The sequence below is a fragment of the Sceloporus occidentalis genome, unplaced genomic scaffold, assembly GCF_023333645.1.
Source record: "Sceloporus occidentalis isolate IW3139 unplaced genomic scaffold, rSceOcc1.0.p SCAF_3, whole genome shotgun sequence".
NCBI classification, from domain to species: domain Eukaryota; kingdom Metazoa; phylum Chordata; class Lepidosauria; order Squamata; family Phrynosomatidae; genus Sceloporus; species Sceloporus occidentalis.
This window is the reverse complement of record NW_028316983.1, coordinates 17,330,642-17,352,490: the sequence shown is the minus strand read 5'-3', so window position 1 is coordinate 17,352,490 and position 21,849 is coordinate 17,330,642. Positions and strand designations below refer to the sequence as shown.

The following is a 21,849-nucleotide window of genomic DNA, read 5'->3' as shown; positions in this document are numbered from 1 at the left end:
TTATGTTGTAATGTCCCACATTTTTTTTTGACTGTCCTCCATTTTGTGGTGCCTCCTTGTCCTCCTTTGGAGCTAAGACATTTGGTCACCTTGTATTAGTATTAGGTGATCAGAGGTCATAACCAGAAAGGAAGACAAGGCACCACAAAATGTAGGACAAATTCAAGAAAAAAGGGAGGACATGACCAAATAAAAGCTAAAAACACTGATATAAATTAATGCTTCTTGGTCCTGCTCCAAATGGAGAACATTTAGAAATCCCTGCTGGACAGAAGACTGAAATGGAGGACATGACCAAATACAAAAAACCTAAAAACACTGATAGAAATATAAACCCAGGCTTGTTAGTCAGGCTCAAAAAGGAAGGACATTTTGGAAATCCTCCTGGGCAGAAGGTTGAAAAGGAGGATATGACCAAATAAATGCCAAAAACACTCATAGAAATGTAAAACCACACTCCTCAGTCATCATACTCATAATGGAGGACATTTTTGAAAGCCCTCCTGAGCAGAAGGTTGAAATGTAGGACAAAACCAAATAAAAGGCAAAAACACACACACCCCGTTAGAGAAATATGAATCCTTGCTTCTTAGCCCTGCTCAAAATGGAGGGCATAAAAGGAGGAGGAGTAAACAATAGGACTGTATTTACTCCAGTTGTGGCTCCCTCCCTCCGGCCCTGAAAGCGCCCGGAACCTTTCTTCTCGGTCGAGGCGAAGAGGGGGGCCGTTTTTTGGATGCACAACGCGGAAGCGAGCCGGGCTGGCGGCGGGGTTAAAGGCAGCTCCATCCGGGGCCGGGGAAGGGAAGGTGTGGGGGGCTGCAGGGGGTCGGCCGTAAGCTCCTTCCCTGGCTCTTTGCTGCAGGACCCGGGTTTGCAGGAAGGGTTGCGGGGAGGCCGGAAGGGTTTAGGAGGGGGACCCATAGGGACTGAGGAGGGGAAGGGTCCCTTTGAACCATGAGCTGAAAGAGGGGCTGAGAGGACTCTGGGGGACGCTCCTTTGGAGAGAGGGAGCTGAGGGTCTCTTTCATGCTCCTTTTGGAGGGGCTTTACATCTCCTCCACATATATATATATATATATATATATATGTATATTTAAAAGGACTTTAGTCTGAAAGACAGCCACCTAGGAATCTGGGAAGGTCGAGGGCTTTAAATCTCTTCCACTTTCTGCAACATCAAAGCCCATATATATATATATGTATGTATGTATAAGGACTTTGCCCTCAAAGACAGCTACCTGAGAGTCTGGGAAGGTCAGGATTTTAAAACCTCCAGTTTAATATATATATATATATATATATATATATATATATATATGGATTTGCCCTGAGGGAAAGCTAGCTAGGAATTTGGGAAGGTCAGGGTTTTTAATATCTCTTCCACTTTTTGAATCAGAGCCCAGATAGATATATATATTAGCAGGATTTGACCTGAAGGACAGCTGGTTTGGAATCTGGGAAGGTTGGGGTTTTTTAAGTCTCCTCCACCTTCTGTATAAAAAATCCATATATATATATATATATATATATATATGGACTTTGCCCTGAGGGAAAGCTAGCTGACCGTCAGGATTTTAAACCTCCTCCACCTTCTGCATCAAATACATATATATTTAAAAGAGTTTGCCCTAAAGGAAAGATAGCTGGGAATCCAGGAAGGTTGGGTTTTTAAAAATCTCCTCCACCTTCTGCATCAAAACCCAGACAAATAAATGGATATATTTTAAAGGATTTTGCCCTGAGGGAATGCTTGCCAGGAATCTGGGAATCCTCCCCTTCTGCATCAAAGCTCAGATACTTTGGGAAAGCTAGCTAGGGATCTGTAAAGGTCAGCAGGTATCAGTTCAGAGGGAGAGAAAAGGAAAAGGTTTCCTGTGGGATCCATAGGTTATTTTGTGGAGTTTGGGGCCCAGGGCTGGGGAGACACCTAAAAGGGTCTGCAGAAATAAGTGGTGGTGCTGGGGCCCTGACAGGTCCCTTAGGAAGCTTTTTAGCGCCATGGCCACCCGGCGTTTAACAGATGCATTCTTATTGTTGCGGAACAACGCGATCCAAAGCCGGCAGCTGCTGGCTGAGCAAGTGAGTAGTTACAGCTCCTCCAGCCCTCTGACTTCACGTAGCATGGCTGCTGCGGTGAGTCTCCCTTCATCCTACTGTATCCCACATTTCGCTGTTTTAGTGCCAACTGCTTAGGAATGTCAGATAGCAGGCATCTCATCCTCTCTGTCACTCTCTCTGTGGTTTTGTTTCTTCCTGTCCCATCCTTTCCTCTCCTGCTCCTCTTCTGCCTAGTTTCTGTATACAAACTTGTTGCCTCAAGAGATTGATTCTCCTGTGTGTGTGTTTGGGGGGGGGGGGGTCTTGTTTTTCAGGGCACCCCAGTTCTGTGGGACTCTATTGTTCTGACAGTGTGGAGAATACTGCACTATACTCTTACAGTGCTGCTATTCCATTTTTACTGCTGTGGCTGCCTCCTGCGGTATCCTGGGATATGCACTTTCAGGAAAGGCATTTATAATTCTCACCCAGAGAGCACTTAGGCCTCACTGAACTACAAACCCCAGAATTCCATAGGAGGAAGCCAGAGCAGTAAAAGTGGAATAGCAGCACCATAAGAGTATAATGCAGTAATCTCCTATGTGTAGAATTCATAGTCATAGCCACGTTAATATCACTATGCAAAGAGATCTTGTAGCACCTTTGAGACTAACTGTGGGAAAGAAGTTAGAATCATAGAGTTGGAAGAGACTACAAGGGCCATCCAGTGCAACTCCATTCTGCCATGCAGGAATACACAGTCTAAGCACCCCCAACAGATGGCTATCCAGCCTCTGTTTGAAAACCTCCAAAGAAAGAGACCCCCCCACACACACTCCGAGGGAGCATGTTCCACTGTCAAACAGGTCTTACTGTCAGGAGGTTCTACCTAACATTGAGGTGGAATCTCTTTTCCTGTAGTTCGCATCCATTGCTCCTGGTCCTATTCTCTGGAGCTGGAGAAAATAAGCTTGCTCCATCCTCAGTATGACACCTCTTCAAATATTTAAACAGGGCTGTCAAATCACCTCTTAACCTTCTCTTCACCATGCTAAACATACCCAGTTCCCTAAGCCGCCCCTCGTAGGGCATGATTTTCAGTTACCCAAGTTGTAGGATGAGCTTTTGTAGACTTAGGTCTGCTTCCTCAGATGTAGACCTGAGTCTGCAAAAGCTTATGCCACAACTGCTTTCACACAGTCTCAAAGGCGTTAGAAGAACCTGCCTTTGCATACTGCATATAGATTGTTGTGCTAGGATAGGGGCGGTGAGTATTTTTGGCCATCCAGATATTTTGGCCTATGAATTCCTATCACCCCATCCAGTATGGGCAATGGTAAGGGATTGTGATGACTGTGGCTCAAAACATCAAGAGGATGTAAGTCTCCCCACTTCTGCAGTAGTGAACTGGCTTTTCTAAAGATAGATCATCCCACATACTTAGTAGGAATTCTCCCAGTGCATGTTCAACAGGGACCTATAACCAATCACAGTTTCCTAATGGGTGTAGTAGGTCTTTCATAAGATGTATTGTGTTCTTTATATACACAGTGTGTTTAGTGGATGGGAAAAAGGCATAGGTCTTTTTTTCACCCGGATTTTTTTAGTTCCTTTCATTTACTTTTTGCATTTTGAAGAAAGGTAAACTGTAATATTTCTCTCCTTCTGCTATTTTGCATTCAATTTTTTAATTTAATTTATATCCTGATTTTATCCCAAGATGGCTTACAGTATATAGGAATAGAGCTTTCTTAGTTTGGGTGATGCTGCTCAGGCTGCTTCCTTAACCCTGTAGTAAGTAGGAGAGCTAGAAATAAGCTGTTTTGCTCCTTTTGTTTCCCAGTGGTTTTGATTTGCTCTGGTGGTGCAGCATTTAAATGCCTGTACTGCAGCCACTTACTCACAAACTATATAAGTTCAATACCAGCCAAGGCTTAGGCTCGACTCAGGTTTGCATTCTTCTGAGTTTGCTAAAATGAATACCCAGATTATTGGAGGCAATTAGTTTACACATTGTAACCACTGGGAGTGCTTAAGTGCACGGATAAGCGGTATAGAAATGTACTTGCTATTGCTATTGGTCAGCCTAATTGGTTAGAAGATGTTGAGGACAAACATTTTTAGTTTGGCTTTGTCACATCTGGGAAGACTGAAATAGCTTTTTTCTTAACATAAGAAATTAAACAGTGCCCTGCCCTAGAAAGGGTTTGCTTTTAAGCTGGGGAAAAAAGCCTATTTTTGTGACTGAAATAAGGAACGAGGGCACTCCATTCCCCCAAATTGGACCCAACCATTGGGGGTGGTGAGCATCACATGTAGCAGTGATCTCCCCAAATAGTTTTTTTACTTTTACATCTGAATATAAGCTATTTATTGGGTTGAGTGTGCAAAAATCATACACTTGTTGGCATGCCTGGGATGGGAAACTTATCCCTGTGCTATCTCACAACTAGCCCAGATTTGGTTCATCTCTCAAAATAAGCTATTGAGAACGAAGCCTATTTGTTTCTGTAGATCCCCTCGTTTCTTTTTGAAGAATCCATTCTGCATCTTGTTACTTGAACTGGTGTGGATAGGCAAATAAATAAACTTTGCTGCAGCCCTTACTTCCTCATGTATATACTGTATATCTTCAATCCATTATGGGTCTGCTCGAGACATCCCAATCTCATTGGATTTCAGGAAGCTAAAAAGAGTCAGACCTAATTGGTGCTTGGATGGGAGACCACTAGGAAATATTTGGGCTCTTTAGATAGGATAAAATCCTGGTTTGAATCCCTAGATAGCCAGAATTTACAATATTTGTCCAGATTGAACAGTGATCTGATTCTGTATAAGGCTGTTATATGTTTATGTGAATGTTCTCAAGCCAGTCACCATGCTACTTATACTAGCTCAAAGTCCTGTTGCATAAAAGAGCAAAGTATCTCCTTATCTTCCTAAAACTCCGAAATGCAACCGACAGTACAGTCTAAAATAGAAATTGCTATCGTCAATCTCTCATTATTCCAATGTCCATTTCCATTTTTCTTTTCTTCCCCCTTGTTGCATTGCCATTCATTTGCTACTCTACCATCAAGGTTCAGGTGTGGGGATGTGTATGTAGATGTCAGAATCATATTTTTGAAGTCAAGATAACATATTTAGGCACTAGCTTCATACTGAGAGTGCTGTGTGTGCATGTCTGTCAAATCCCTTACGTGTTTCAGATGTTCCTGCCCTTTGCTAGTACATGCATCTGCATTCTTTCTTTTCACAATGAACATCCCACTCTATTCATTTTATTGTTAATTCCATTAGCAACATGTTAATCTTATATCAGTATCATTCTTAGAGGAAAACATCTTCCCTTCCTATATGCTCTATGCTCTCTTTTTTCCCCAGCTGAATGCTGCTGCAGTGAGAATAAAATAGGTGATTTTACACTGATTTCTTTTTGGAGAATGATGCTAGTAGTAGTAGTAGTAGTAATAGGTTTTATTTCGATTTTCCCGCCTCTCCCGACGGATCAAAGCAGGATTACAACAGTGTTTCAACAACACATATCTAAAATTACAAAATATCTAAAATTACAATTTAAAAACAATTTAAAACCTTGTAATAACAAAGTGTGACAATAGCTTATGTTATACTGTTATACTATAGCTTATGTTATACTGTTAACATTTTGTTTTCTGCTTTATCCTATACATCTGTTGTGCCTTCAGCTGATATTTTGTTATTTTCTTTACATTTTCCTTGAAAGTGAATAAATGAATTAAAATCTAAATGCTAATACAGAGCTTGAGCTGCACCATCTAAGATATTAGGATGTTACCAACTGGAGCTTCAGTGGCTTTCTAACGCTACATTCCTTTTAGGCAGGGGAAGCATCTAATTTTGTATCCTACATGCATTTTGAAGCAAAACATCAAAAGAATACATTTTGGTCAAGTTGTCGTTGTTGTGAGCCTTCAAGTCGTTTCTGACTTTTGCCAAGACTTTCAAAGTGACTGAAGGAAAATTCAAATGCCTCATAATAAAGTACTATCCAAATATATGATTTGGAGGCTAGTAAAGGGCCTAAATACCCTAAAGGCATCAGATCCCATCTAAGCAGGGTCAGCCCCAGTTAGTACTTGGATGGGATGTTTCTGCAGGCTATATTTTAGAGGAAGTAACCGGAAAAACCACATCTGAGTGTTTCTTGCTTAAGAAAACGTATGAAATTCATGGAGTCACCAAAAGTTGACAGGTGTCCAGAAGGCACACACACAAAATCTACAAAAACTGACATTTTAGTCACTTATAAAAGGTCAGATAAAAAAAGGATAATCTTGTTCACTTGTCTAAATGCTCTTCCTAGTAGAGGGAATGCCAAAGCCACCAAGACATTTCTGCCCCATGGGACCAATAACCTAAACTCAGATAATGGAGGGATAGAGAGTTGAAATCTCCTCAGGCACTAGCCTATATTGTGAGACCATTGGTATGTCTGACAATATATTATTGGGCCTGAACAGACAAGCCAAAATAAAGCTGCTTTGGGTCACTTTGGAGGTATGCCATTTAAACAACACATGCATCTTAAGAGGTCAGAAGTTGCGCCAAAGCTGCACTCCAGTCCTTAGGACTGGAACATGGCTTTGGCATGGCTTCTGGCCTCTTAGGACACATGCATCATTTAAACAGCATACCTCCAAAGTGACCTGAAGCAGCTTTATTTTGGCCTGTCTGTTCGGGCTCATTGTCACCTTAACTAGTACGGTTGTCTAGGCTGGGTTTCAGTAATGATATGTCCAATCCCTAACAGTTTTGACACTATTACACATGGCATAACAACCACTTAGGGCATCATATATTTTGTACTTGAGCAACACTTTGTAAGAATTTGGAAGAGCAGAGGTAGATCATATGTGAGTCTGACAGCCACACTTGTGTGTTTTTGACTGGGTATGCAATGCTGAGATAGTTGGCCAGCCACAGCTTTCCTGCATATGTGTGTGGTGAAATATTTGTGTGTACTAGTAGTAGTAGTGGTGAGCCAGTGTGGTGTAGTGGTTTGAGTGTTGGACTAGGACTTTAGGAGGCTAGAATTAAAATCCCTGCTGATACTTGGGCCTCAGCCTAACAGGAAGTCGCTGAAAACATCTGAATAAAACCTGTCAAGAAACCCCAAAACAGGATCACAATAAGTTAATTTAAAGGTACACAGCAGCAACAAAACAGTGTTAGCCATGATCTATATGGGTTTATGTTCTTGATACAAAATGCTTCTAGGTAGCTGAAATGCGACTTGTGAAGCATTTGAAAGAAAAAGACAGTTAATGGCTATATTGGACAAATGGTGTTGCCTTGCTTCCTTGCTATACTGTATATACACATGTATAAGTCTAAAAATTTAGGTCAAAAATTGACCCCCAAAACCTGACTCAACGTATGTACTGGCCAATGTAAGTACTGTATCTTCACTCTTATTTAAAAGAAGGAACCATCTGCTGGTGAAAAGCAAGAATATAATATGTGAAGCACCGCCCCCCTGTACTCTCTCATCCATCCATTCTTAAGAGTAAGCACAAAGAGTTATGTCTGCTGGAATTTTATAAGTTCTTTGACATTGTTTTGCTTTGCTTCATCTTTTAGATCCTTTGCTATATGCACCTAACATTTACCCTCAATTTATCCACCTGTCATATCAAAATCCATAATTTTGGCCCCAAAACCTGCCCTCAGCTTATACATGAGGTCGACTTATAGTCGGTAAACTATTGCTAGTATGAGGTTCTCTTTTCCTACTGCCTTGAAGGTTTATTTATTTATTTATTTATTATTTATTTATTTATATACTGCCATTCCAATGATCACGGCGGTTAACAATAATAACAATACATTATATAACATAGGAACCCCCCAAGATAAAACCATACAACATCATAAAAGCCATCATTCATTCCTAACTTAAAACCAATAAAAACATCAATAAAACCCACTAGCTAAAACACGATCAGACATCATTACAGGAGCAGATAACGATTCAAGACATGGTAGGGAAAGCTTGCCGAAACAAATGGGTCTTCAAATTCCTCTTAAAGGACTCAAGGGAGAGGGCTGAGCGGAGCTCGATAGGGAGAGAGTTCCAGGACTGCGGGGCAGCGACCGAAAAAGCCCTCTGCGAAGTTATTACAAATCTCAACCTTGTATCTTACCAAGTGTTACTGTCTTTTCTAGTGAGTCATGTCTTCCCATCATATTTCTAAAGTATGCCAATCTCAGTTTAGTTATCATGGATTCTACGAAGAGTTCAGGCTTGATTCATGTTATAAGTATTTTAAAACTTGAAGTCAATTCCTGGAATATTTCAGATTCTGTTACTTTTCAAAATTGCATGTGAAACAATCACACTATAAAAGCACAATGTAAATTTTTCTTTTCTAAAAAAAAGTCAGGCAGGGTTAATATGAATGAAATATCCCAGTATCGACTGTTCTTCAAATACATTCAGATAACTAAAGCAGCTTGTTTGACATGTCCCAATTTCTTATTTTAAAATAAGCAAATTTTTGTGGCTAGTAACTGGCAAGAACAGCATCAGCTGAGTTCTGTTTTCATTTCCTTTTTTAGTCTAGACGATTCATCTATCTGAAAAAGGACCCTCTAGTAAACATATATATACATATATATGTGCTGTCACGTCTTTTCAACTTCTTTTGCATTAATGCACTTTCTCTATGAATAGCCAGTTCTTCATGCCTGAGATTCAACTCATTGATTCAACTGTGTAAACAGTTTGTTTTGTAACCAGCAACTTGTGAACTTACATTTATACAATTTTAAATAACATTTTCACAGCGGCAAAGGTCACATCTGGCAGTATATTTTTCAGTGTGCTTCTTTTTTTGGCACTGCACTGCTAGCTCTTACCAATTGATTATAATGTAAAATTTTGATCCCTAAGGTTTCTTAGGAATCTGCAGTTTTAACATGTATTTGCAAAGTCTCTAGAAATTTTATTTTTTTAAAAAAGAGTAAGTGCCGAGTGAAATACATGTTTTCTCAAATAGGTAATAGGGTAACATTGACTATCTATAAAAGAGCTTTATGTTTTCAAAATGTTTTCCTAACCTGGGTAGAAAAGAACTATTTTTCTGGGCCCTGGTTCAAATCATGTCAAAGCCAGCATGGCCTAAAACTGGTTTTCGCTTGCTCCATGTGAAATAAATAAAAATGTTTTGCTAAAATTGGCGCCATTTTAAGGGACAAAAGATTCTTAAATCTCCTTCTGTATTTGATACTACTTTCATTTGATGATGAGCTTCTATATTTGGTGGCAACTTTATGGTTCTGAGCACTTAATCAGGTGAACAATTAAAGTGACCTACACAGCTTGATTTGTTACTGAGTATATCCAGAATTTGTTTTCCATTTACAGGTAAACAGTCTAAGTTGATAAGTTTGATGAATGTCTGGGGGGGGGGGAACCAGCCATGTATCCTCTCCCTTTTGGACTTGTGCAAATGAATTCTGCCAATTCCAATTATATGACTGCCGATACTTGCTATCAAGTATATACAGTTCTCAGACATTCACAAAAATCATCTATGATTGTTGTATGTTCAACTACAGTGGTACCCCGGGATACGAATTCACCGCGTTACGAAATTTCCGGGGTACGAAAAAGTTAGATTTAAAAAAACTGTTCCGGGTTATGAAGGATTTTTCGGGTTACGAAAATCTTTTCGGCGCGTTTCGGCGCGAAATTCAAAGCGCGGCTAGCGGCTTTCCAGCGGCTTTTCGGGTTGCGAAATGTATCGGGTTACGAACGGCGCCGCGGAACGAATTAAATTCGTAACCCGAGGTAGCACTGTAGTGTCAATTGTAAAAAAAAATCATCTGAGCTGTAGATTGGTGAGTGTTGTTTTTTAAGCCAGTTCTGAAGAACAGTTTCAGTCCAAGAGAAAATTACTAAACAATATGTATATATTAGAATTTTTCATCCTCCACATAATTTTTTGAACTTTTTCTTTTAGAAATCCAACCTGAGCTCAGAGATGTTCAGCAAGGGAATTCATGTAGGCAGAAGCTTTCCCACCCAAATGTTTCCATGTTAGTAAATTCACATCACTAAAATAAACTTCAGTTACAACATAATAGATTATAAATGTTACCAGCACCATGACTGATAATCCCAGTTTGCAGTGACCAAAACTGGAATATTCAGATTCTTTAAAACCTCAGATTTGGTGGGTTCTGATGTTATGTTTAAAACCATAGTTTGCACTGTCTGCTGAATCTAGTTTGAATTTTCTTTTATTTGCACATATCTCTTTAAAATGTGTTGTGTAAGGTCTCTAAAAATGTGTATTTCTTTACAGATCAGTGAAATGAGTTGAAATGTATTGAAAAAGAGAAAATGCAACTACTCATAAGGCTAAATACTAGTGTACTGCACAGCTGATAATTGATTTTAGAAAACTGTTCTGTTTTTCCCTTGCTAAACTGGCAGTGTTGAACAATAAATTTCCTTTGTTCCTTCAACTGACTGTACCCTGTGCTCTGTCCTGTTCTTTTGTTTCCCTCTCTTAAAACTTTGCTGTCCCTATATGGATGGGGCTGATGGGATCAACAACCCACCTCAGGAGCTGGATGAGGTATAGTTTTGTTTGTCTAATACTGATATTTCAAGGAAAATGTTATGCATAAATGCCTTTCTCCTAGCCAGACCATTACCCCCTCTAGTTCAGCATTCTCAGTTCTGAGTTACCCCGGGATAACATAGAAGGCTGTTTTGAAGACATATGTCTTGATATTTTGCTGCTAGCCTGCATATTTTAATTCCATGTGACTGATTATAATTTCCCTGACTATTGAGATGGCCAAGTCTGCATTCAGTTTACTAAATTTTATATTTAGACTGTAAATGCATTAGACAAGGAAGGATTAAATGCTTCAGTCTACCTCTCTCCAGTGGGAAGACAGTTATAAGATTTGACTAATGCTGCATCTGCATTACAGAAATAATCCAGTTTGACATCACTTTAACTACCATGGCTCAGTGCTGTGGAATTCTGGGAACTGTATTTTTTGTGAGGCATTTAGACTTTTCTGTCAGAGAAGTCTGATGTCACAACAAACTACAACTCCCAGAATTCCAGAGCACTGAGCCATGGCTGGTAAACTGGCATCAAACTGGATTGTTTCTACAGTGTGGATACAGCCTAAGATGGTGCACCAAAGTTCTTTTTATCTTGGATGCAAATTCTTCTGTTGATTTTTGAACACACTTCCACCATTGATTGGAATGCCCCCTTCCATGGTGTGGGAACATTTCAGCAAAGCAGAATTCAACCCAGACGTTTCAGGCTACGATCCTAAACACACACTCTATGAACTCCCGTCAGATTCAGTGGAACTTGCTTTTTTATGGAACACATTTAGGAGTAAACTACCACTGATTCTGTTTTATTTGTTTGACATTTTCTGTCTACCAAGCAGGTCAGGGTGGTGTATATCTTCTCTGCCTCACAGAACTGTGAGGCACCTTTGGTTGAGAGAGAACGAAAAAGAGAACCATTCTAAACCATCCATTTTCATTCATAGCTGAGTGCTTAGTCTCTTCAGTCTCTACCAATTTAGCCACAGCACCCCAGAGTATCTGTAGAGTAGGGGAGAAGGAATGGTATGTGAAGAAATTGATGTCTCACTTTCTCCTGGGTCTGAACTCTTGACTCCTGACCAAGGCTGGGGAGTAAGGACCTGAAGAGACAGGCCAAAATAAAGCTGCTTTGGACCACTTTGGAAGTGTACTGTTTAAATGATGCATGCGTCTTAAGAGGCCAGAAGCAGCACCAAAGCCACACTCCAGTCATAAGGACTGGAGCGCAGCTTTGGCGCAGCTTCTGGCCTCTTAAGATTCATGTGTCATTTAAACAGCAAACCTCCAAAATGACCCAAAGCAGCTTTATTTTGGCCTGTCTGTTCGGGCCCTAAGAGTAGGAGTAAGGAGTAAAGGAGTAAGAGGTTTTTACAGGAGTAAGAATAGGAATAAGGAGTAACAAAATATTTGTTATTCCTTATTCCTGTTACTATATTGTACATGCAAACACCAAAAAACAATTTTATTATATTGCACTGGGGAAGGGACTGGGAGGCAGACACATACACACACAGCTTTGCAAAGCAACCGGGTCTTTTCCCCAGGGCTGAGGAGTAGGAGTAAGGGGTAAAGGAGTAAGAGGTTTTTGTAGGAATAGGAGTAACATTAAGAAAAACAACCTTACTCTGGAGTAGGACAAGGAGTAACCCCCAAATCACCACTACTCCCCAGCCCTGCTATTGACTGTTTTTATACCACAAAGATGAGAACGTGCCTGGAATACTAGAGGAGAGAGCTCTCCATGCTGAATTAACTCAATGTCTACAGGCTTTTCTGTAGTCTCTGCACTGCCTCATTTCAATCCTTACCCCTGCATCTCAGAGCTAAGTAAAAACTGGAGTGATGGATGGGGGAGGGGGGAATCCTCTTGCTAAACCCACAGTTGGAATCCAAGTAAAACTCAACAGGAGTAGGAAGATGCAGCTATACTTGTCCAAATACTCAAATGGATAGTGGAGAACCAAAGCATAAGAGGCTGTATCAAGGGATAACAATATCTCAGGTTTGAGTTTTGTATTGCTTTCTTGAGACTGTTTGGTGCTTCCTTCTCTCCTACTCTTTGTAGGTCTTCATTCTTCCATATAACCACACATCTGGTCAGCCCAGTGCAGGCAGACTGATGCTTTTACTGCCTTGCAAAAGGGAAGTATAAGGGAGAAAATCTCTTGTCTTCTCTGCAATAGTTTCTAAATGTACAACAGATGAATAAAGCCAAACAGGAATGTCCATTTGTGGTGTGCAATGTTTCGGAGTGGAATAAACCTAAACTGTCTCTAGTTTTTTTAAAAAATATATGTTTGTTGTTATATATGGGGCTGACCTGGCATTTGGAGATTGTGATGCTGTTTAAAAGAAGAGGCTGCTGCATACTTCACACATGATCAGCTTTTGTGAAATTGCTTTCAGACACAATTCTTTAATATTTCTTACAAATAGGAGACACTAAAGTCCAAAGGAAAGAATGTCTAAATCTATAAATAATTTTAATACTTTAAAAATTGTGCCCCTTGTACATTCTGAAGTGATTTGAATCTTAACACATCTTTTAATTTTCATGCAGAATTCTGAGCTTTTGTATAGTTTCCTGAGGAAACAATGCTTTCCATGTGTTGCATTGTCAGCAGCAAGCTCCAGCGATGCCCGAAAAGAGGAAGTAGACAGGATTTCATTGGAAAAGCACTGCCTCAGAATTAAATTATGAACAGGGGCTAATTAAATCCTGTTCTTCAGCCTGCTTCTTTCTGAGCTTAAAGAAGGAATTTCCTCCCTCTGTGCTTCAATTTCCTCCACTCTACAACTTGTTTTAAAAAATCTGAGGAGATTGACCTGTGCTCTCCTAAAGGACAATTACAAAATGCACAGTTAAAAGCCAGACAAAGTAGGATGCTTCCAAAGGACCTTTGATTTGTGGGAGATTTGGGGAGAAAGAGTGGTCTCGGAACAGTGAATAATAATAATAATTTTTATTTATAAATAAATTCCGCAATGATCATAGCGGTGTACAGTAAAATTGCAATACAATACAAAAAAATTGCTAGGCCTCTCTCCCCCTCAAGATGGTGGTTGGAGGAGGGCTCTTTGTCTTCCAGGCCTGGCCTCTCTCCCCCTCAAGATGATGGTTGGAGGAGGGCCAGTTGCTATGAGGCCAGTATGGGTATATTCATGCTTGCTCCTCTATACACAATGAGAGCTGTGCAAACATACGAAATCAGAGGATAAAATGCTTCCTGATTGCTCCAGATGAAGCACCGATAATGGGTTTAAACTTATCTTCTAGTAGCTATCAGCCTTGGTCCAGAAATTTCTTTGATGAATATATTAAGATCATAATTCCTTTTTAATTACAGGATACCATCATTAGATTAATTAATATACGCGCGCGCACACACACACACACACACACTTGTACATATGTACATACTTGCAGGCCCAGAAAAAGATGTATAAAATAACACAATCCAAACTACTGGTTCTTGTTTGTATATATTTGCTTTAAACTACAGGCAAAGAGTATAATAATAATTATTGCTCATGTAAATTGTGAGACAAACTTTCCTTCCACATTCCTCCAGTCCATCACTTCTCTTGTCCAATTGCTCTTTATTTGGATAATAGAACTAATGATTTCATGTTGGTTCCTTTTTGTGTAAAGTTTCGTATTCATGATGCTTTGGCTAGGAAACAATGATTGCCCCCCCCCCCCAATTTTTTTAAAGCAGTGGCTAATTAAGCTTAAACATTTAGGTACTGAATATAGAGACATCACTTTTACATTAAGCCTCTGGGTTTCATTCGAGCTTCAGATAATACTTTCTGCATCAAGTGTTTTGGTCTTTTGCCACAAAACACTTGCTGACAGCAAAGGACTGTAGAAAAATTCTAGAAAAGAAGCAGAACCTTGGGCTAAAGGCCTAACCACAGTAACCTTCATAGTAAAAGTAAGTTTTCCAACTCTGGACCTGTATACTTAAATGACACAGTGTCAGCCAGGCCTCTTGGCCTTGTGGTCTGAACTTGATGAGCTTGTTTACTAGACTGCAGAGGTATGACTGGTAATGATCAGGAATGATGAAAGAGCTGTCCAGGATTGTTGTCCACCACTACTGTTATTTTTTTTCCTTTTGCTTTTGGTAAGCTTCCAAATGTTAGAGGGGATGAGTGGAAAGAGATTCTCACTTGAAAGAGAGACCTGCCGGAGCCTTTACTCCAGCAACACTGGAAGTGCACATCTTGGGAGGGTTAATTTAAAAGAATCAAATTGCAGGCAGAAAATAAGCTTAGAATCCTCAAGAGGAAGAGTATTAATTATGCTCTTAGGATAGGACAGCCTGATCCTTTCTAATTATACTAAAAGAGATATGGGTGGCAGGCAGACATATTACAACGTGTTTATGAAGAAGCAAGAACAGACACATAGGAATGAAAAAAAAGATGGAGAGAGGGTTCAGGTTTGGTTAGGTCTATTTCTTCTCAACATACAGGACAGTCACTTAATTCTGGCTGAACAAGATAATGTAAACTGCCCAGAATGCTCTAGAATAGTTGGCTGATAGAGGAAGCAAATCAGCAGACAAGGAAAGTTTAGCTTCCTAATATCTCACTTTCTAAGACATCTTATCCTAGTTGACAAGGGAGCAGCAAGAACAAGTGCAGAGGCTGCTGCATCTTTCAGCACCAAGAAGCCCTAGAACTGTCTGAAACACTAACCATTGCCTTACATCATACAGTGGACCCTTGTTATACGCTGGGGTTTGGTTCCAAGATCCCCTATGTATAACAAAATCATTTTATGCTCAAGTCCCCATTAAATATAATGATATAGCAAAATGGTGTCCCTTATAAAAAATGGAAAATCAAGCTTTGATATTTGAAATTTATACTTTTTTGGAATATTTTCAAAGCGTGTATGCTTGAATCCGTGTATAAAAAATCCATGTATAAGAAGGGCCGACTGTATAATGTGGACCTTTTGCTATGAATTATCTAATTAACTATTGTATGTGTAAATATGTATTGTTCCTACTTTTTACAGCTCACGGATGATCGCATGGCACTAGTGTCCGGGATTAGTTTAGATCCTGAAGCACCTGTCTGTGTAACTAAGAGACTACCTCCAAAGTGGATTGATGGAGTAGAAGAAGTGAGTTCAAGTATAGTTAATGGATATAATTTCAAACCCATGAAATTCTTTAGAAAACCAGTGGTTAAGTGTCCTATGATTATTTGGTTTGCTTAATCTGTGTCGTGATATTCTGATATTTATGATAGCATACAAATTAGAAAAAAGCTATCCAGAATTAAAAATGCTATAAACACATACAGAAGACAAGAATTAACAGTATAAAAACATCTTAATGTAAACCAGGAAGAGATGTATCATTGTGGGTGGGAGGAACTAGTGAAATAGTTTCAGCATTCAAAAAGGCAGAAGAGAATTGCTTTGTTTGAACAGGTGAGGCTATTTGCTTCATTTTGTTTCAAGCCATTTAAGAGAGGAAACAACATAGGATTGAAAGTGATGTAACTCCTTGAGGAAATAGTTCAAAAGTCATTGACATTGATATAGTGGCATAATACTTACATTCAGTGCTGTACGTAACATGTCACTTGTAATTCATACGTATGTAGAAGCAACCACAAAACTGTGTAATCTATAGAAACTAGATAAGAAATTTCTTAATATAATCTCACCATGTTATTTGTCTGGTATTGTTTGAGCCTTTCTCCTTTGGTTTTTGGCCTTTTAGATTCGGTATGAGATCTCCAGGATAAAGCAGAAGATGAAAGAACTAGCTAGTCTGCATGATAAACATTTGAACAGACCAACTCTGGATGATAGCAGTGAAGAAGAACATGCAATAGAAATAACTACCCAAGAAATTACACAGGTATCATTGAGGTTTTCTTTCAGAAATGAATTGAGCATTCCCCCCCCCCCCCCCAGTTCTTATGTCAATGTTTCTGCTTTTGGTCAGTTACTGAATGAAATTTTATTTATTTATTTATTTATTAGAGTATTTCTACCCCACTCTTTCACCACAAAGGCTCTCAGAGTGGTTTACAGATTGTTAATTTGACAGTTCCCTGTCCTCAGGTTTGCAACTAAAAAGACGTAACACAAAAGGAGAAGGGAATGGCAGTGGGGAAGGGGATCATGTCTAGCAGATACTGCTGATTCTTCTCTTCCTCCAAGGCCAGAGTGATGGCACTTGGAATGGAGGGAGGGCCTTTTATCTGCTTCTGGGCCTAGGCATGGTGGAACTATGCGTGTCCCTCCCTCTGAGGCCAGCCTGGTGACAATTAAAATGGAGGGAGTGCCTTTCATCTGCCTCTGGGGCTAGGCACGATGGAGCTGTGCCTGCCTCTTCTCTCCCTTGAAGGGCAAGGTGGTAACAGTTAAGATAGAGGGAGGGCTTTCCATTTCTACCAGAGCTCAGAATGAGATGTTGGGTGTAAGCTAGGGACTTACTCTGCACAAAATTTGCATAAAGACAGTGTTTTCTGTGCATAAAATTGCATTTACTGCACATAAAGTATTTCTGTTATGTTTGCCAATTTTTTATTTTTTATTTTATTTATTTGTTTATTTATTTTTGGCAGATTTAGAGTAGAATAAGTCCTGAACTGCAAAGATTCTCATGAGTTCAGGATTCTTATCCTCAGGATTTCCTGACACTCAGGAAACATGTTGTTGTTGTTGTTTACCATTTTTGAATATTCTTTCTATCCATAATTATATGGCTCTATAAGGCTTATATAATTATATGGCTCTTCCATTAGAACATTAGTTGCTGTTTTTAATGGTTTGTTTTATAGTTTTTCAAGTTGAAATGCTCTTTTGGTAATGGAAATGATGTCTTCCTCCGCTGCCCTCCTCCATCTCCAAGCTATTCCATAGGTGTCAGAGGGCAGTCCAGACGTTACACGGCAAGTCTCGAAGCTGTACAGACCAAGAGCGTCGGCTTCTGAAGAATGTTGTGTCTTGCTTAGCCCAGTCCCTTCAGGAATTGTCCACCAGCTTTAGGCATGGGCAATCTGACTATCTCAAACGTAAGTTGAGACCCAAATACCACCTAATTGCTGTGCACCTTCTTTTATCCAATGTGCTGAGCGTCAGGTAAAACAGTGCTCCATGTTGCAAACTGAGATAGTGAAGCACTCTTCCACTGAAATGGTTGTTGGTGTAAAACCTCTCTTATCTAAGAATCTAATATTCAGGCTCCCCTTTCCTTCTTTCTTTCTTTCAGCTCCATAACCTCCATGCTGTTATGGTGCATAACAATAATTAAGGATACAGCTCAAAAGCATCACTCTGTGAATGAGTGTCATATCAGGCTGTGTGTGTGTCTTGAGCTATTGCATATTCAAATTAATTGAGCTTTGCTGAATATGTATTAATGAATCCTTCATTTTAAATGGCATTATTTTCCTGCTCTTGTAGGTATGAAGAATCGGGAAGAAAGATCCAAGCATTTCTTTGACACTTCAGTCCCACTTATGGATGATGGTGAGGACACAACACTGTACGATCGGGTAAGTGCAGAAACTGTCATGTTGAATGCTGATTTGTTTGAAAAGGCAGCTCTTTATTTTCTATAGCAGAGAGGAGGCATCTTAAAAGCAAATTCATGTTAATCTGGTCTGATAGCCATTTGGCTGCTGTTCTGCTTTTATCTTCTTATGAATCATTCAGTTTACTTGCAGGAAAGTTTAAAGGTTAATGATATGAATTGCCATTTGTAATGTAATAAATTAGATTTTCCCAGCTGTCACTATCCGGGTTGGATCACCTTTTGATTATTCCAACATCAGCTTTCCCTCAGGAATGAGTTTTCAGGAGTGGCCTTCTGGTAACATGTGGCCAGCAATGGGTTAGCCCAGAGCTAGAAGTGGTTGGGATCACACCTTTTCTCTCTGTGTCTTTCAATTTCCTTTTCTCTTTTTAATACCTCCACCTTGTACTCCTCAAATCATATGTTGTTGGGCAAGGGATAGATTGCTTTTAGCAGAGCTCTGAACTGATTGTTTGGAGAGAACTTTTGAAATCAGACATAGTGTCTCTTGAAGTACCACAAGTTGCCCACATCTGCCATAATTTTTGTTATGGTATCTGCTAAGATCTCTGTCATCCTTGCTGTTTACAAACCCCAAAAGAAAAAATAATGCCCATTTTGGATTTTTTAATTATTGGTTTTTAACTGGTTGGTTAATGGTTCACATGTAGGCCTAATGTCGTCACTGAAATTTTCTTTAATCCAGTAAAGAAGAGGCAAAAGATGAGAATGATGCAAGAGGAGGAAGGAATAAAATATGTATATATGCATAACTGGGGAAAAAATGGGAGAAGGGGCCATCCTGCAGTTTGAGTTAATGGAGAATTTGAAGGGATTAGATCAGAAGGATTAGATGGGCAACACCTCCAGTCTCTTATATTTGCTATTGTAGAATATTAGCAACTGATTACATTGTATATCTTTTTTCTTAAATCAGGGTTTTACAGATGACCAGTTAGTATTAGTACAACAAAATACAGTACTGGTGGAAGAACGGGAGCGAGAAATCCGACAAATTGTACAGTCTATTTCTGATCTCAATGAAATTTTTAGAGATTTAGGCACAATGATAGTTGAACAGGTAAGTGGATCTTTGTATTCATACATTGCATCCGTTACATAAAATTGCATAGTTTTTCCATGAGATTTTGTGTGGTTCTTCCCCCACCCCCACCCTAATCTTTACTTGTTTTTAAAAGTGACATTGCTCCCTTTTCAATGACCATAGGAATATTTGAGCTGTAGAAAATTAGAAGCTGTTCATGGATATAATTGTTCAGTTGGCTTAAGAAAGTCAGCTGGTAGTCTGAGAAGCAGAAAAGCTTGATTTGGCCTAGTTAACACAGAAAAACATTCCTTCTTGATCCAAAGCTTTTCAATTTATAAACAGACACACAGGTTTATTCCAGTAAAAAACCACCGCTGTACAGCTGTGTGTGTATATGTGTTTCCAAGTCACCTGTTGACTTATGGTGATCCCATGAAATCATAGTGTTTTCTTAGACAAGGGGTGATTTTGCGAATTCCTTCCTCTGAAATGTAGCCTGCAGCTACATTTGGTATTCATTGGCGATCGTCCATCCAAATACTAACCAGGGCTGATCCTGCTTAGCTTCCAAGATCAAACAGGATCTGGTACCTTCAGGATGTTTAGGCCTTCAACTGCACAATTTGGAGTCAAATACATAAGAGCACTTTCAAGAGAAGAAATTGTGGGTTTTAATTCAAATTATATTTAAGGGAGAACCTTGTTTTTCCATCTCTACTGCCTCATCCTTTTTATTCAGGACCTGAGACCATCCTCCAATTTCCCTTTCTGGGTTATATGTGAGTGCCCAGTGGGAGAAGGGCTTTCATAGTAGGTGGCTCAAATTTATAGAACATGCTGAGAAAGACCTACATAAGCCCAACACTGTGCAAAAAAAATTCTTGTTTGTTCCTTTGTTTTGTTGATTCAATGTACCTTGTAGCTAGGTTGTCTTAGGTTTGCTCAAATCTTTTGCATCTGAGTGTTTTTATTATTTTGGAAAATGAAGACACTTAGAAACTTTATTTTATAAAGCTAAATCAGGATTTTAAATCAAGCAGGTCCTCGTTCTGAAGATAAATATTACAACTTTTTAACAGATTTGGTCAATGCCATGATGAGAAGCTGTCTGGGAACCATATAGGTTACATTGATCTCTACTGAATATAAATTAATAAAGGATATAAATTACCATATATACTCGACTATAAGTCGACCCTATGTATAAGTTGAGGGCAGCTTTTGGGGCCAAAATCAGGGAATTCAATGTGACCCATGGATAAGTCAAGGTCAAAATTTAGGGGCATAGGGGGATTAATAAAAGAGACTCACCAGAGGAAGGTTGACCAGGCAGAATCCTCCCCTGAAAGCCCTCCTTCCAGGCTCCATGTGGGAGCCCTGCCCCAGTTGCTCCAAATGTTGCCAAGAGCTCTCTGCCGCCACCACTTCTCCTTCTCCTGGATGGGGCTTCCCTTTGAGAGCCCAGGGATGGCCATTTGGCCACTGGGCTCCATAAAAATCCAGACTGGAGGCAGTTACTGAGATCCAGGATCTGGTTCAAAGCAGCCCCTTCTTCCTTTTCTCCTTGGCACCCTCCCCCTTCCCCTGCACCTTGGATGCCTGTCAAGATACATCCAAGGTGAGGAGGAGGCTCAGGGAGCCAGAGCTAATCTTCCACACTCCCTCCACCTTGGATGCCTCTCAGGATACATCCAAGGTGGGAAAGAGGCTCAGGGAGCCAGAGCTAACGCTCTACTCTTCCCTCCACCTGGCTCCACCCTGGCTCCCTGACCCTCCTCCCCATCCATCAGTGACACACACACCCTCAAAAACCTACTTCTTAAGCCAGGCAGTATTCCAGTTGGACTGGTTCCAAGGCACTACATATGAGGAAGCTTGGAAATGATAACTGTACACTCTCCTGGTTGTGGAGAGCATGGAGACAGCTGGAGAGATCCCTTGGAGTCCTGTTGCAGCTGTTGGTCTCCATGTGCTCTGCAACTAGAAGAGTACTGCAGTTGTCATTTCCCAACGCCCCGGTCTGCAGCACCTCAAACCTTCCAGTTTTTTGCCTGACTTCAGAGGTAGGTTTTTATAATCATTTTTGGTCAATGAAATCATAAATGTGAATCCAAAAACTTTAAAGATTGGAAGTCCAGCTTACCATAAATACTGAACAGGATGCCAGCCAATACTTCATTTACCTTAAGTGAGGAAAATCTTTTTCTTAAAAATAGTTTTTATTAAAGTATGAACCTTATCCAAACTTTCTATTATATCAAGTTATACATATATATTCCTTTTTAACAGAAGTTCTTGCCATATTTCATACTATGTTTTCATATACATTTTAATATAAAAAATTGAAAATTGAATAAATCTATAAATCCCTCCTCCCACCATGGTCTTCTGCTTATCATTTTGGATTAAATATTCTTTACAGCTATCTTTTAAGTGAGGAAAATCAAAGCCACTAAGAATCTTTCTTCTATAGTCTTTTCTCCTCACATTCAGGTCTTTCTGCTTGAGATACTGGGATAATACCATGATAGAGGGACCACCTCATGGGGTTTTATTATCTGCTGTCTTCTTGCTGT

The 21,849-nt window shown here is 39.8% G+C and overlaps 1 protein-coding gene across 3 annotated transcripts in view; it reads left to right on the top strand.

Annotated features, from left to right (window-relative positions):
• Positions 1–807: 807 nt before the first annotated feature.
• The window catches only part of LOC149315608 (syntaxin-16-like), a 28,727-nt gene continuing 7,685 nt past the window's right edge, over positions 808–21,849 (top strand). Inside the window, exons 1-7 of one of the 3 annotated variants that reach the window (XM_089513736.1) lie at positions 808–2,136; positions 10,656–10,667; positions 15,705–15,812; positions 16,420–16,560; positions 17,560–17,722; positions 18,114–18,205; positions 19,163–19,306. In XM_089513736.1, coding sequence (XP_089369862.1) covers positions 2,002–2,136; positions 10,656–10,667; positions 15,705–15,812; positions 16,420–16,560; positions 17,560–17,722; positions 18,114–18,205; positions 19,163–19,306 — 795 coding nt within the window. In that variant the 5' untranslated portion in view covers positions 808–2,001. Of the gene's footprint in view, positions 2,137–10,561; positions 10,668–15,704; positions 15,813–16,419; positions 16,561–17,559; positions 17,723–18,113; positions 18,206–19,162; positions 19,307–21,849 lie in introns of those variants that run through there. The other 2 variants (XM_089513734.1, XM_089513735.1) reach the window with 2 other exon arrangements.